The sequence below is a fragment of the Pangasianodon hypophthalmus genome, chromosome 13 (genome assembly GCF_027358585.1).
Source record: "Pangasianodon hypophthalmus isolate fPanHyp1 chromosome 13, fPanHyp1.pri, whole genome shotgun sequence".
Lineage (NCBI taxonomy): Eukaryota > Metazoa > Chordata > Actinopteri > Siluriformes > Pangasiidae > Pangasianodon > Pangasianodon hypophthalmus.
The window spans coordinates 23,953,163-23,967,505 of NC_069722.1; the positions used below are offsets into that span (position 1 = coordinate 23,953,163).

The 14,343-nt window shown below is 40.0% G+C and overlaps 1 protein-coding gene across 10 annotated transcripts in view; it reads left to right on the forward strand.

Moving 5' to 3' along the window:
- The window catches only part of rbfox1 (RNA binding fox-1 homolog 1), a 292,080-nt gene that overhangs the window by 239,693 nt on the left and 38,044 nt on the right, over positions 1–14,343 (forward strand). For all 10 annotated transcript variants that reach the window (XM_034309949.2, XM_034309950.2, XM_034309944.2 and 7 more), the window contains 3 exons: positions 943–1,182; positions 11,408–11,551; positions 12,708–12,761. In XM_034309949.2, coding sequence (XP_034165840.1) covers positions 943–1,182; positions 11,408–11,551; positions 12,708–12,761 — 438 coding nt within the window. The remainder of the gene's footprint in view (positions 1–942; positions 1,183–11,407; positions 11,552–12,707; positions 12,762–14,343) is intronic.

Below are 14,343 nucleotides of genomic sequence, written 5' to 3' on the forward strand. Positions count from 1 at the left end.
GAAACAACAACGATGACATCAGATCGTTCAAAATCATACGAGGATTTCAAAGTTAAAAATGGATTGGTCTTGATTTTATTCCTGAGGTATTTTTCCTCAATATTTTTCTTTTAAAAAAGGAAATCAGACTTGGACTTTCACTCTTGGTGTAAAAGGCATCAAAACTTCAACACTTTTCAAAAACACCTCTTTTCTCCTTTTTTCTTCTTATTTAAAAAAATATATTTCTTGCATGTATATTTGAGGATACAGCTTCGAACGTCTTCCAGAATTCCTTCGAAAAATCTGTTTAAAATAAGACAAAAATAATAATAATTAATAATCAATTAATAAATAATTGATTGCATTAATTGAGAAAAAAGTGAAAAGCTAATATTTCTTATTGTGATTATTTTTGTAAAAGAATTGTTTTTATTTTAAAAATTAATATATATTATTCTTTGTAAAAAAAAAAAAATCCTAGATTTCTAGACATTTTACTAATTCCCAGTAGCTTTAACAGTCAGAATATTAGCACCACTTTTTCACACTTTCACACCTTTTCCTCATTTCGTTACGTCACCGCTTCACTCTAAAATGGATTCGTTTTTCAAAAATCAGCAAAGAAAAAAACTCGGCATAAACATATTGACCAAGTCTTCGACATTTACTAATAATCTGAAAGACTGAAAAAATAATAGAAAATGTTTTGTACAGGTATTCAGAAGCTTTTTGAGTTTGATGCTAAAAGTTTTACACATCTGGATTTCCGTCTGTAATGTAATGAAATGAAATAATGAAGGGGTGTGAATACTTCTGCCTTCGCTGTATTTTGTATAAATGACTGAAAAATAAAACAAGACTACAAGAGTGAGTTATATCAGCTTTTGCGTATTTTGTCTAACTTCCCTCTGTCTTTCTCTCTCTCTCTCTGTGTGTGTGTGTGTGTGTGTGTGTGTGCAGGGTAATCAGGACGCCCCCGCCCCACCGGAGCCCATGGCCCAGCCGTACCCCTCCGCCCAGTTCGCCCCCCCTCAGAACGGCCTGCCCACCGAGTACCCGGCGTCTCACCCTCACCCCGCCCCCGAGTACCCGGGCACGAGCGCCGTACCTGAGCACACGCTGAACATGTATCCTGCAGCGCACACACACAGCGAGCCCAGCGCCGAGTCCAGCGCACACACCGTCTCCGGCACAGCCACGGTAAGAACAGGCAGGGGACACGCCCCGGACACGCCCTCAACACACCCACCCTCCACAAGCACTCTCTTCTCTCTCTGTATGTTGCTTCAGTATTTATAAAGTACAGAATAAAAAGTCCAGGGGGTGGAGTCAGACCTGATCCAGCTCCACCTACCTGGGTGGAGTCAACACAAAAGTCCAGGGGGCAGAGTGCGTTTCATGGTGGACACGCCCAGGACACGCCCTGAACACTCCCACCATCATCAGGAGTTCTTTCTCTGTATATCGCTCCAGTATTTTCAAGTAGCTTTTGCAGCAAAACAGCAGGTCCGGGGGCGGAGTCAGACCTGATCCAGCTCCTCCTACCTGGGTGGAGTCGAGACAAAAGTCCAGGGAATGGAGTGTGTTTCAGTGTGTTTCACGCCCTGAACGTGCCTCCCTCAAGCGTTCCCTCTCTGTCTCTCACAGTCTGTCTTTCTATTCCTCCGTCTGCATCTTTCCGTCTGTCTCTCACAGTCTGTCTTTCTATTCCTCTGTCTCTTTCTTTCTGTCTGTCTATCTGCAATGTTGCATTTCTTTCTTTCCTTCTTTCGTCCTGTCTTTTTCTCTTCTTTCCTGTCCCTCTGATTCTATCTTTCTGTCTTTCTATCTGATTCACTGTCTGTATGTCTGTATTTCTATCAGTTTGTCTCTCACTGTCTGTCTTTCTATTTCTTTCTTTTTTCCTGTCAGCCTGCACCTTTGTATTCTCTCTCTCCCTCTCTCTCTTTCCCTCTCCCCCTACACCTGTGTCTGTCTTCCTTTGTCCATCAGTCCCTCTCTCTCTCTCTCTCTCTCTGTGCTTAACCGTCTTTCTGCTTGTCTTTTCTGTCTCTTTCTCTCTTTTTATTTCTGTCTGATTCTGTCTATCTCTCCATCTCTTCAGCTTTGTGTATTTCTGTACACTTTATTTCTCTCTGCGTTTCTCAGTCTCTCTCTGTCTCTCTCCTCTTTCTCATTATCTGTCTTTCTATCTGTCACTCTATCTGTCTGTCAGTTTGTCTCTGTCTGCATGGATTTATTTTTATTTTGCCTCCATCTCTCGCTCTCTCTGCATCTGTCTTTTTATTTTTATCTCTCTCTCTCTCTCTCTCTGTATCTCTACCTTTCTTTATATTTCTCTCTTTCTGTCTCTCTCTCTCTCTCTCTCTCTCTCTCTCTCTCTCTGTCTGCCCTTATCATTAACTCTTTGTGTCACTATCTGTTTTTCTGTCTGCCTCTGACTCACTGTGTCAGTCCTTCAGTCTATTTGCCACCCTCTATCTGTCTTTCTATCTGCCTCTCTGTCTGTTTCTCTCCAGATCTGTTTTTCTGTGGTCTTCTGTCTGACTTTCTCTCTCCGTTGCTCTGCATTTATCTCTTTCTCTCACTCATTCTGTCTGTCATTCTTTCTGTCTTTCTCCTCTGTTGTCTCTCATTGTATTTGTACTTGTATTATTTCCATCCATCTCTCTCTCTCTCTCTCTCTCTCTGTCTCTCCCTCTCTCTGTATCTACATCTTTTTGGTCAGAATTCTGTCTGTCGTTATGTTGCTCTGGATCTGTTTTTTTGTCAATCTGTCCCTCTGTGTCTGTCTTTCTATTCCTCTGTCTGTCTGTCCCTCAGTGTCTGTCTTTCACTGTCTATTGTTTCTGTTCCTCTGTCTGACTGTCCCTTTCCATCTGTTTCTCATTGTCTGTCTTTCTATTCCTTTATCTGTCTGTCTCTTTCCATCTGTCTTTCACCGTCTATTGTTTCTATTCCCCTGTTTGTATCTTTCTGTCTGTCTCTCACAGTCTTTCTTTTGATTCCTCTGTCTGTCTCTTTGGATCTGTCTCTCACTGTCTGTCTCTCTCTGTTCCTCTCTCTGTCTCTCTCTCTCACACTATTTTTCTGTTCGTCTATCTATTTGTCTGTCTCGTACTGTTTTTGTCTTCCTCTGTCTCTCTCTTATTGTCTGTCTTTGTATTCTTCTGTCTTTTTTATTCTTTCTTTCTTTTCTCTGCATCTTTCTTTCTTTTCCTCTACTTCTTTCTTTCCCTGATATATAACAATAATAAGAAAACAGCAAAAGAAAGACGCACACTTCACACACTTCACACACTGCGCACGTTTTGGCTGATGGACTGTTTGGAGTAAAGTGAACGTTGTGTAGGTTTTATTTTTATCTGAACGGTTCCTCTAAAGCTCGATTATTAGAAAAAGTAGTTTCCTGAAAGACCTTCAAACTTTTTTTTTGGATTTTATTCCAGAAAGGAAAATGTGATTGCTCTGCAGATGTGGCGCCAGATGTTCCTACGTCTTGCCTCCTCTACCTTTTGCGTTTTTTCATAGCGACGGGAAGAAAAGGAGCAAAAGCACATCTGGAAAAGCCATTATACGCCCCCCCCTCCTCTCTCTTGCCCGCCCAATCTCTCTCTCTCTCTCTCTCTCTCTCTCTCTCTTTCCCTCGGGCTCTGCAGGGTTCTAGTGAGAACTGCAGCACTGTCCAAAGCGATGACCTCATCCAGAGTTGTTTTGAGAGCGATGTCATTCCTCACTCGCATTCCTTCCTTCAGTCCTCTGCAGAAACACAAATCTACACTCTCTCTCTCTCTCTCTCTCTCTCTCTCTCTCTCTCTCTTGCTCTGTCTTAGTTTGTGTCTCGTCTCTTTTTGTGTGAACACACTGTAGGTGTCTTTCGCTTTGTTTATTTAATGTGTGTGTTATTACTGAGAGAAAGCAGGAGAATAGAAACGACAAACCATTCCACTCACAAGAAGTCTTTCTTTCTTTCTTTCTTTTTCTTTCTTTCTTTCTTTCTTTCTTTCTCTTTCTTTCTTCCCTTCCTATCTTCCATCCTTCCTTCCTTTCTTTTGTTCTTTCTTTTCTTCCTTCTTTTCTTTCTTTCTTTCCTCCTTTTTCTGTATGTCTTTTTCTTTCTCGCTTGCGTGCTTTCTTGCTTGTCGTGGTAGCGTCACAATCCACAAAGCATAAACTGTTTTGGAAAACTGTAACGTTACAGCTTTACCTCTGACTGTTAGCGCTGAAACTGGAGACTCCTTCCATAAATGCTAAATAAACTCTCCATACAGAACAGAAAACTTCACCATATCAACGATTTGTTGATTTCTTTTTTTTTAAGCCGAGCTGTTACTATAGCAACAATAAGGTATTCGAACAAGCGCATGAATATAAGCGTGTGTGAGGTTACAGCCGGAGCTACTGTCAGAGCGTCTGTTATAGAAAATTAATCAACTCCTTCTGATCTTGGTTCAGGAAAGTAACAGTGTGTATACGTGTTCGATACGTGATGACGTGAGTGACGGACTCACACTTTTACACGTCCAGTAAGCAGCCCTGACATATTACAACACTTTATCCATGCTTCACTGGCCTGTTTCTCTGCCCTCAGCGGTGTGTGTGTGTGTGTGTGTGTGTGAGCTGTCTCGCTCGGCTGGCCGTCCTCCGCTCATCCTCGTCCTGGGAGAGCGAGAGTCGTGTTTCCTGTCGAGCGCAGAAGACACACACCTGCAGTGTGAGAGAGCGAAGTGTGAAACAGAGAAACATGTCAGATCACTTACTCCCACATTACACCATGACCTCACAAAACGCTGCGCTCTGATTGGCTGGCTGCAGGTGTCCCTTATTTTCTCCTATCAGGACGCTTTAAATTCACCGGAGTCACGATGATGAGGTTTAGGATTAATAAGAAGAACGTCTCTCCTTTCTCTTTCCGAATAATTCCCTCTCTTTCCGAATAATTCCCTCTCTTTCCGATTAATTCCCTCTCTTTCCGATTAATTCCCTCTCTTTCTGAATAATTCCATCTCTTACGTCTTCACTCATGTTTCATTTCAACATTCTCTTTTCTTTCTGACTGTCTTTCCAGTTTTACTTCTATCCTTCCTTCCTTCATTCCTTACTTTCTTTTTCTTTCTTTTTCTCTACTTCTTTATTTCCTTCTTGTTTTTCTTCCATCATTCCATCCTTCTTTTTTTCTACTTCTTTGCTCCTTCCTTTTATAATTCTTTCCTTCCTTTCTTTTTTCTCTACTTCTTTATTTCTTTTTTGTTATTTTCTTCCTTTCTTTCTTTCTTTCTTTCTTTCTTTCTTTCTTTCTAGTTTTTCTTGTCATTCCTTTCTTTTTTCTCAGCTTCTTTCTTTCTTTTTTGTTCTTTTCATCGTTCCTTCCTTCCTTCCTTTCTTCCTTTCTTTTTTCTTTTTCTCTACTTTTTTATTTCCTTCTTGTTTTTCTTCCATCATTCCTTTCTTTCTTTCTTTCTGTCCTTCTTTTCCTCTACTTCTTTGCTCCTTCCTTTTATCATTCCTTCCTTCCTTTCTTTCTGTCCTTCTTTTTCTCTACTTCTTTGCTCCTTTCTTTTATCATTCTTTCCTTCCTTCCTTCCTTCCTTCCTTCCTTTCTTCCTTTCTGTCCGTCCGTTCCCCGTGTGTTTGTGTGAGACAGTGTTATAGGGTGATCACTCGATGTCACTTCTTCATGACTCTTTTATTTGTTAATAGACGAGTGTTTTGATGTGAAGTAAAGCAAGTGTGTGAAAGCGAGAGCGCGTGTCTCTCTTCTCTCTCTCTCTCTCTCTCTCTCTCACACGTTTGTTTATTTTCCCGTTTGAAGCGGTGAGAGTGTGCCAGCGGGGAGACGAGCGCTACGCAGATGGCATGCGGCACCGAGTGTCAGCTGTTAGCGTGCTGCATCCTCGCGCAGTGTGTTTTAACTTGGCACTCGGCCCGGGATTGTGTAGAAACAGAGGAACGACAGAATATTCTTATCGTTTAACTCGACTGAAGGAGCTGGAGCTGCAGTGCTGGCTCTGTTTTTTATACTCATTACGAAGAGGCTGAAATGTTTATTTAATCTCAGCGAGTTGTGGATCCGCGGACATGAAGTCATGCTGCAGGCGTCTGCAGAAACATCGAGTGGCGTGTAAAGAATAACAGAGGACGTGCTGATAACGCTGATGACGATGATGATGCTGATAACGATGATGATGCTGATAACGCTGATGACGATGATGATGCTGATAACGATGATGATGCTGATAACGCTGATAACGCTGATGATGCTGATAACGATGATGACGCTGATGATGCTGATGACGCTGATGACCAGTTTACACAAACAGTTTCTCAGTAACATAACACGAGATAAGGAGCGAGGCTGGCGAGGGAACGAATGTTTATAGCTGCTTTAACGTAAGCGTCATCAGGAACTAACTTGTTTTGCAGAACTTTAAATGTAACTATAAATGGAGAAAAAGCATGATGTGTCGTTTTTCATTAAATGAAATGGCTAATAGTTGGCAAACAAGAAAAAGAAAGAAAGAAAGAAAGAAAGACCTCCATTTCTCCATTTCCATACACCTCCATCTCTGTCTTTCTTTACCTCCATCTCTCTATCTACCGCAATCTCTCTCTACACCTCCATCTCTCTCTATTCTTGCATACTTTTCCCTCTCTACACCTCCATCTCACTCTTTATGTCCATTTCTCTCTCTACACCTCCATCTCTGTCTTTCTTTACCGCCATCTATCTCTATACCTCCATCTCTCTACACCGCAGTCTCTCTCTACACCTCCATCTCTCTCTTTTTACATCCATTTCTCTCTCTACACCTCCATCTCTCTCTATTCTTGCATACTTTTCCCTCTCTACACCTCCATCTCACTCTTTATGTCCATTTCTCTCTCTACACCTCCATCTCTGTCTTTCTTTACCTCCATCTATCTCTATACCTCCATCTCTCTACACCGCAGTCTCTCTCTACACCTCCATCTCTCTCTTTTTACATCCATTTCTCTCTCTACACCTCCATCTCTCTCTATTCTTGCATACTTTTCCCTCTCTACACCTCCATCTCTCTCTATTCTTGCATACTTTTCTCTCTCTACACCTCCATCTCTCTACACCGCAGTCTCTCTCTACACCTCCATCTCTCTCTTTTTACATCCATTTCTCTCTCTACACCTCCATCTCTCTCTATTCTTGCATACTTTTCTCTCTCTACACCTCCATCTCTCTCTATTCTTGCATACTTTTCTCTCTCTACACCTCCATCTCTCTACATCGCAGTCTCTCTCTCTACACCTCCATCTCTCTCTGTCTACCTCCGTCTATGTCTTTAACTCCGTCTCTCTCTCCCTTCCCCTCCGTCTGTCTCTCTCTTTACATCCATCTATCTTTCTCTTTACCTCCATCTAACTTTCTCTGTCCCAGAAGTTTCTTCTGTCCTTTCCTATTTTTCTTCTTTTCTTTCTTTATATCCTTGCTTCCTCAGATATTTTGTGTCCTTCAAGAGAACCAAAGAGGAATTTTTTTCAGACGGTGTGTAAACGTGGTGTTGGATTTGTTAATCGGGCTTGGTGAAATTTAAACATTAAATCGTTTTTTTTTTGCACTGTGAAACAAAAACACTTCTTGTGCACTTTGAGAGGTACAATCCTGCGTCTTCAATCACGTTTAAGACGTGACATCAGGAAGTTCACCTAAACAGCCCCGCCCCCGTCCCCTCAGCTTTATTACTGTTATAAAACAGAATGTACTTATTTCCAATTCTAATCTCACCAGTGTGTTACTTCCGCAGGCTGATCATTAAAAACGAAGCCCCATGCAATCAAGCCGTTTCAATTTGACCAACGCAATAACACTCTGTCACTTTTACACGTGATACCTTACTGCTGCGCTTTAGTGGATTACGTGCTGTTGTTACTTCCCGCTCGTGGAGTGGGCGTGATTTTCTTTATGACTGGTAATATCACACAACACTGTTTTGGTTTTTCCCGAGGCCATTCATGTCTTGAAAGACAACCGGAGCGATTCTTTACGTCTCTATCTACTTCTCGTTGTCGTAGCTCGCGGCGTTTGTGTTGTTGATGTACGTATTCAGATCGGTGGGGTGTCATCCTTTTTTTTTTATCTCGTTCCAGCCTTAATATGCGATGCTGCTGATGGAATAGCCCAGAGCACTTCCTGTGATAATAACACACATATTTGCAGACCTACTAAAGACATACAACACTCACTTAGGTGCAAGTTTATTTTTAAACACACACATACACCTTCATAAAACGTGTTGATGTACAAAACATCTCTTATGTCTCTGATTTTCACTTTTTTTGATCAATTTTCTAAATAAATACAAAAAACACACATTATTATGTTATATACTATGTAGTGAGCATATAGAGTATAGTGAACAGGAAACCATTTGCACTGCCAAACCAAATTCTGCATTCTGATTGGTCAGAAGGTACTGATTAATTGTCTATAACAGCAGGTTTGACAGTAGTGCAGGTTTATATTTGTATTAATGCACCCATTCTAATACGTTATCGTCTCTGTAGTAACGGCTCATTCACAGGGACTTGTAAGGCACACACTCCTCATAAAGAGATTAAAAATTCATTGACATGGTAAAATTGTCTGGAATGAGACGTTTATTAAACATTTCTGGATGGAAGGAGTCTCCAGTGTCAGCACTTGTAAAAGAAGCTTTGCGGTTTCTCGGTAACGTGACAAGCTGTGGTTTTTTTTTTTTTTTCCGACTTATTAACATTGTGAGAGGCTGGTGACGGAGCAACTGTTCCACAACGTTAAATGTAACTATAAATGGGTAAAAAGTACAATATGCCATTCTGTGATTATCCAAATGTTGCTAGCAATGGGGAATCAAATGCTTTGTGTCGGTTCCAGTGGCTCCACTTCCTCACATGTTGGTTATTTTCCTGTAACAGCACCACCCTGAGTGTTTTATTCCATACTTAAACAATGTGTTCATTGAGAGAGGTTATTTGAATGATGTAAAATAACACGATTTGGGGTAAAAAATGCTATTTTAAGAGGAATTTGTCATTGCACATGCTGGAAGTGAGGACAGCAGGACAGTAGAGGACAGAATGTCTTTAAGGACTGGGCAAAGGATGCCACAATGATTGCAGTCGTCTTTGAGATTTTAAAAATATCTCCAGGCGCTGCCGAGCTGAGCCGAGCTGAGCTAAGCTTCCCCTCCTGTTTGATGAGGCAGTAGTAAGAAAAATAAACATATGCGCATATTATACACACACACACACACACACACACACACACATACACAGACACACACACACAAGAAGAGAAAAAAAAAAGGCTAACTGCAGAAATTCTCTCCAGCTAAGGCAGTATCTCAAACATAAAGAACACACACACACAAACACACACACACACACACACATTTGAAGCCCATCACACACACTACACATAGGCATGAGGCCTGGCTTGGAGGGAGATAGGCACAGAGAGCTGGCTGCCAGTCAGCCATGGAAGAAGAGGAGAAAACGGAAAGAAAGAGAGAGAGAGAGAGAAGGAGAAGGCAGCCATGTCACTTTTTACCCACAGCCTCTTTTTACACCCCAACCCCCCCATACACTGCTATAGCACGAGCCATCAAAAGCGTGTGCATGTGTGTGTGCATATGTGTGTGTGTGTGTGTGTGTGTGTGTGTGTGTGTGTGTGTGAGATCCACATATGTTTTCCATATAGAACAGAAGTCAGGAGCAGGTGGCTAGAAAGAAGCTTCCAGTCGCCGGGTTGTTGTTGAGACGGAGCCGAGGCTCCAAGGGACATCACGGAGAGACAGGCTGAGCAACGATGGCCTTATAATACAGTGCACATGATGCAGGGTGACTTTAAAGAGTCTCAGTTTGTCAAAATGTTTGAAATAACATTTTACACATTTCAGATCTGAATGAATTCAACCAGATGTACACACTAATGAAATTTTGCAGTGCTACTGGTGGTGGGTGCCATTACTTTTGTAAGCACTCCATTAGTGCTCCTATGTGCAAAAGTCCATTTGTGCACAAAAAGGTTCCACCTGGGAGCATAAAGCAAGTTTTTCTTTCGGAAAATGTTCCTTGGATACTTGAGGGAACTTTTTGTACTTGTCCATTAAAAACGAAAAGGTTCCATCTACCACTCTACAAGGTTCTTCCGTTTGTTCCTTTCAATTTGTCTGATAAACCCTTGAAAGCTTTCCTGCAGAACTTTACAACATGGGGCTTCCCTTGCAGAAAAGGTTCCTAATAGAACCCTTTTAGAAACCTAGAACTCTTAACTATCTAAAGAACACTTGTGGAATCCATGCATTCTTCATGGGTTCTTCAAGAGTTCGTTGGATAGTTGAGGGAGTTTTTTGTCCTTAAAAAAAAAGGTTGCACATAGCACCCTAAACAGTTCTTCAGATTGTCTGTTTCACTTTCTGTCATGAACAATTAAGGTTTTATGTAGAACCCAACAACACAGGGCTTCCCTTTCAGAAAATTAGACCCGTTTATAAAACTAGAACCGTTAAACCATCTTCTAAAGAACTTCTAAAGAACCTGAAGGGTTCTTTGGGTTGGTCTCTACACTTTCTGTCAGGGAGGACCCTTAAAATATTCTGTAAAGAACATAACCTTTCAGAAAAGCTTCCAAATAGACCCCTTTTAGAAAGCTAGAATCAGTAATCATCTAAAGAACATGTGCACTCTTCACAGGTTCTTCAGGAGTTCTTAAGTATTTGGGTATTCTTTAGAGATTCCACACTAAAAGTAGTCCCTTTCTCTTTCTCTCAGGGGTGACCCTTAAAAGGTTGAACTTTAGATAAGATTCCACATAGAACCCTTCTAGAGAGCTAGAGTCATTACTATTTAAAGACCACTTGCACTCTTCCTGGGCTCTTCAAGGCTTCTTTATGTAGTCATGGGATCATCATACAATCCTAAAAGCGTTCTTTTTTTGGAAGCTTTAAAGGTTCGACCAGAGGAACAACCACAAAAGAACCCTTGGCGGTTCTAGATTTTTTTTTTGTACTTTTTTTTTGTACTGGATGTACTGATACTCAGTTTTTATTTAAATGGGTTCATTATTGGGGTTGTTAAAAACAATCCCAAATTCTGTCATTCAGTGAATAAGAACAAAGTTAGGAACTACAGTTTCAGGGGAAAGAAAGGTTCTATCTAGCACCATAAAGCGGTTTCAGGTTGCCTTCAGAGAGAACCCTTGGAGGTTGTAGGTAGAAATCTATAACATAAGGTTTCCTTTTCACAAAAAACCAAAGCTAGAGCTCTTGGGAAACCAACAAGTCAGCTGTTTGTAGAGTTTTAAAATGAAATACATGCATTACATTCTTATACCTAACTGCTCTTTTATCTTTCTCTCTCTCTCTCTCTCTCTCTCTATCTCTCTCTCTCCGTCTATTGTTCTCCTTTACAGCAGACAGACGACGCAGCACAGACAGACAGCCAGCAACAGACGCAGTCCTCCGAAAGCACGGAAAACAAGACGCAGCCGAAGCGACTCCACGTCTCCAACATTCCCTTCAGGTTCAGAGATCCAGACCTCAGGCAAATGTTCGGCGTGAGTACCTGCTTTTTTTCCGCTCTCACCATCTCAGCTCGGGTGTTAAAGTACATCTGTTTACTGCGCTCGAGGTCACGCTAGCATGACATCGAGCACCGGAGCAGATGCAGAGGCTTATTCAGAATGTCACTCTGAAAATGCACCTGATATTCAGTGTTTGGTGCCTTTTGGCCTGAGATAAGCTACGGCCATGACACGCTGGCGACGCTTTCAGAATAATATTAGCGAAGCGTCCTGTTTCTAATGTGAATTTTCAACTTGAAAAAAATACTTCTTAAGTAATAAACTGTGAAGATTTTTTGAGTAAATGAACACATAGCAAGTATGTGTGTTTATTTTGATTTCATTATGTTCAGGTTTGAGATTAAAAAGGTAAAATTTTCTCTAATATCCTGTCAAAATAGCTTATATTTTCTGTCTAGTTAGCATTTCTAGGGATTATTATAAACATTTACTAAAAATTATCTTAAAAATCCTGCCAGGTAAGATCTTTTTAACTAGATTGCTAGCATTAGCATTGAAGATGTGAAAATTGGTGAATATTACATAAAAATCCTCTCAGAAATTCTGTCAGGTTAGCTGATGTTAGCTAGCTAGCTTGCACTGGGAGTGAATATATGTGAATTTGCCTATCACTTAAAAATCCTGTCAGAAATCCTGTCAGATTAGTGCACCTTTGCTAGCTAGCTAGTGTTAGTGGTGAACATTCTGAAAATTTGTGAAAGATTTGTGTCAGAAGATTATCCGAATTCATGAATATGATTTAAAAAATCCCCTCAGAAATCCTGTCAGGTTAGCTCATGTTAGCTACATGTTAGCATTGGGAGTGAAAATTTGTGAATTTACTTGAAATCCTTAGAAATCCTGTCAGATCTTTGATCAAAATGGTAAAAAAGAATTAATAATAATTGTGAACATTACGTAAAATCTTCAGACATCCTGTCCGGTTAGATCACGTTAGCTATGTTGGCAAAATTATCAGCATAAAATCAATGAATATGAATTAAAAATCCTCTCAGAAATCCTGTCAGGGTAGCTCAAGTTAGCTAGAATTAATGGTGAAAATCGGGTGTGTTCGTGAGTATGAATGATTGTAATAAGTGATGAAAAAGTGAATGATAATTTAGATTTTTTTGTGTTTGTTTTCTTTCAGCAATTTGGTAAAATCTTAGATGTTGAGATCATTTTTAATGAGCGGGGCTCTAAGGTATGTATTACAATCTGTTTCCTTTGCATGCTCTCGATAACAGTATTATAATAATAATAATAATAATAATAATAATAATGCTATATAAAAATACAGTATTGCTAATGTGTTTGATTTATCTATTAAAAAACAGGAAAATGATTGCAATTTAATTCAATGTCTTTCTTTATTTTAATGCACAAGCTATTGTTGGAGAAGCGTTTTTTCTAACAGTACACACAAGCTGCTGTAGATCTGCTGTTAACTCCCTGTGCAAGCCCAGACCACGCTTGCCACTCATGTTACAATAGTTATATTAGTTATAATAGTCACAATAATTATCCCTTTTTTGAATTAAAAGGCTGAGCAGTTAAATAAGAACACTTGTTAAATCATTTAAATTGTTAGCGCAGTCTATCAATGGCAAATTTGTAAGAATTAGTACGTGAAAAATGACGAGTGTCTGAGGTTAAATGGTGCTTTCACCACTGTGATCATGTTGGGGTGACGATATAAGTCGTTTCTATGGTGACGCAATGGCAAAATGGGTACCTTGGTGGCGAAAGATAGCTACCAGTTCGGTAATATATATGTTAACATCCTTTACTGGTTCGAGCCTTTTTATATAGATACAGAGTTATTATAGTCATAACTACAGATAACTACAGACAGTTGTAAGTATAGATACAGATGTAGATACAGATTTACAACAGTCATAACTATGAAGTTGTTTCCATGGTGATGAACACAGTGTCAAAATGGGTACATGGACCACTATGACAGCTAACAGTTAGCTAGTTGCAATTCCTTATAAAATTGCCGTGAGACTGGGTTCAAATTATTAGCTCTAAGTTCAATTTAATCTTTGAGCAGTTAAATAAATACATTGTTTAAATTGTTAATGCGGTCTCACAATGGCAAATTTGTAAGAATTTATATGACCGAAGTCGAATGAAACTTTACAAGCGGTTGGCATTAATGATGCGTTCCCCGTTGTCATGCTGAAGTTATTTCTATGGCGATGCACACAATGGCAAAATGGGTACAAGGACAACAGCGATAGCTAGCAGCTAGCTAAAGCAAATACTAATGTCTTTCACTGGTTTGTTGTAAGACAGAAAGCTTAGAAGATTATTAGCAGATATAACACATCTATGAATTCTTAACCAGTCCATTTTTTGTGAAAATGTACAAAGGTTAGGGGCGGGGCTTGTGTTTGGACCTTATTGTACAACTAAATCCAACAGTTTCAGTTTGTTTGAATTTGTACCAATTTTGATAGATATGAGTGCAGAAAAATCTGAGTTTTTTCCCGAGTTTGTAAAAGGTGTAAGTTAGAAACTTATCACTGCTGCATTTCCGACATGATGTGAAAGCAATATAAAAAAAAAGGGGGCGGGATTAGCCACATTCACTAGTTACAAATTCTTTCAAATTTGCCATGAGTTTATGTTTAAATTATTTGTTCCAAGTTCAGTTTGATCTCTGACTCTTTCTCTAAGTCGTAACGTACGTGCCCCAATGAAGTATCGAATTAGCTGTGATTTTTTTTTGAACAGTTTTAACGTGTTATGCCATTTCTGTGAACATTTATTTATTTATT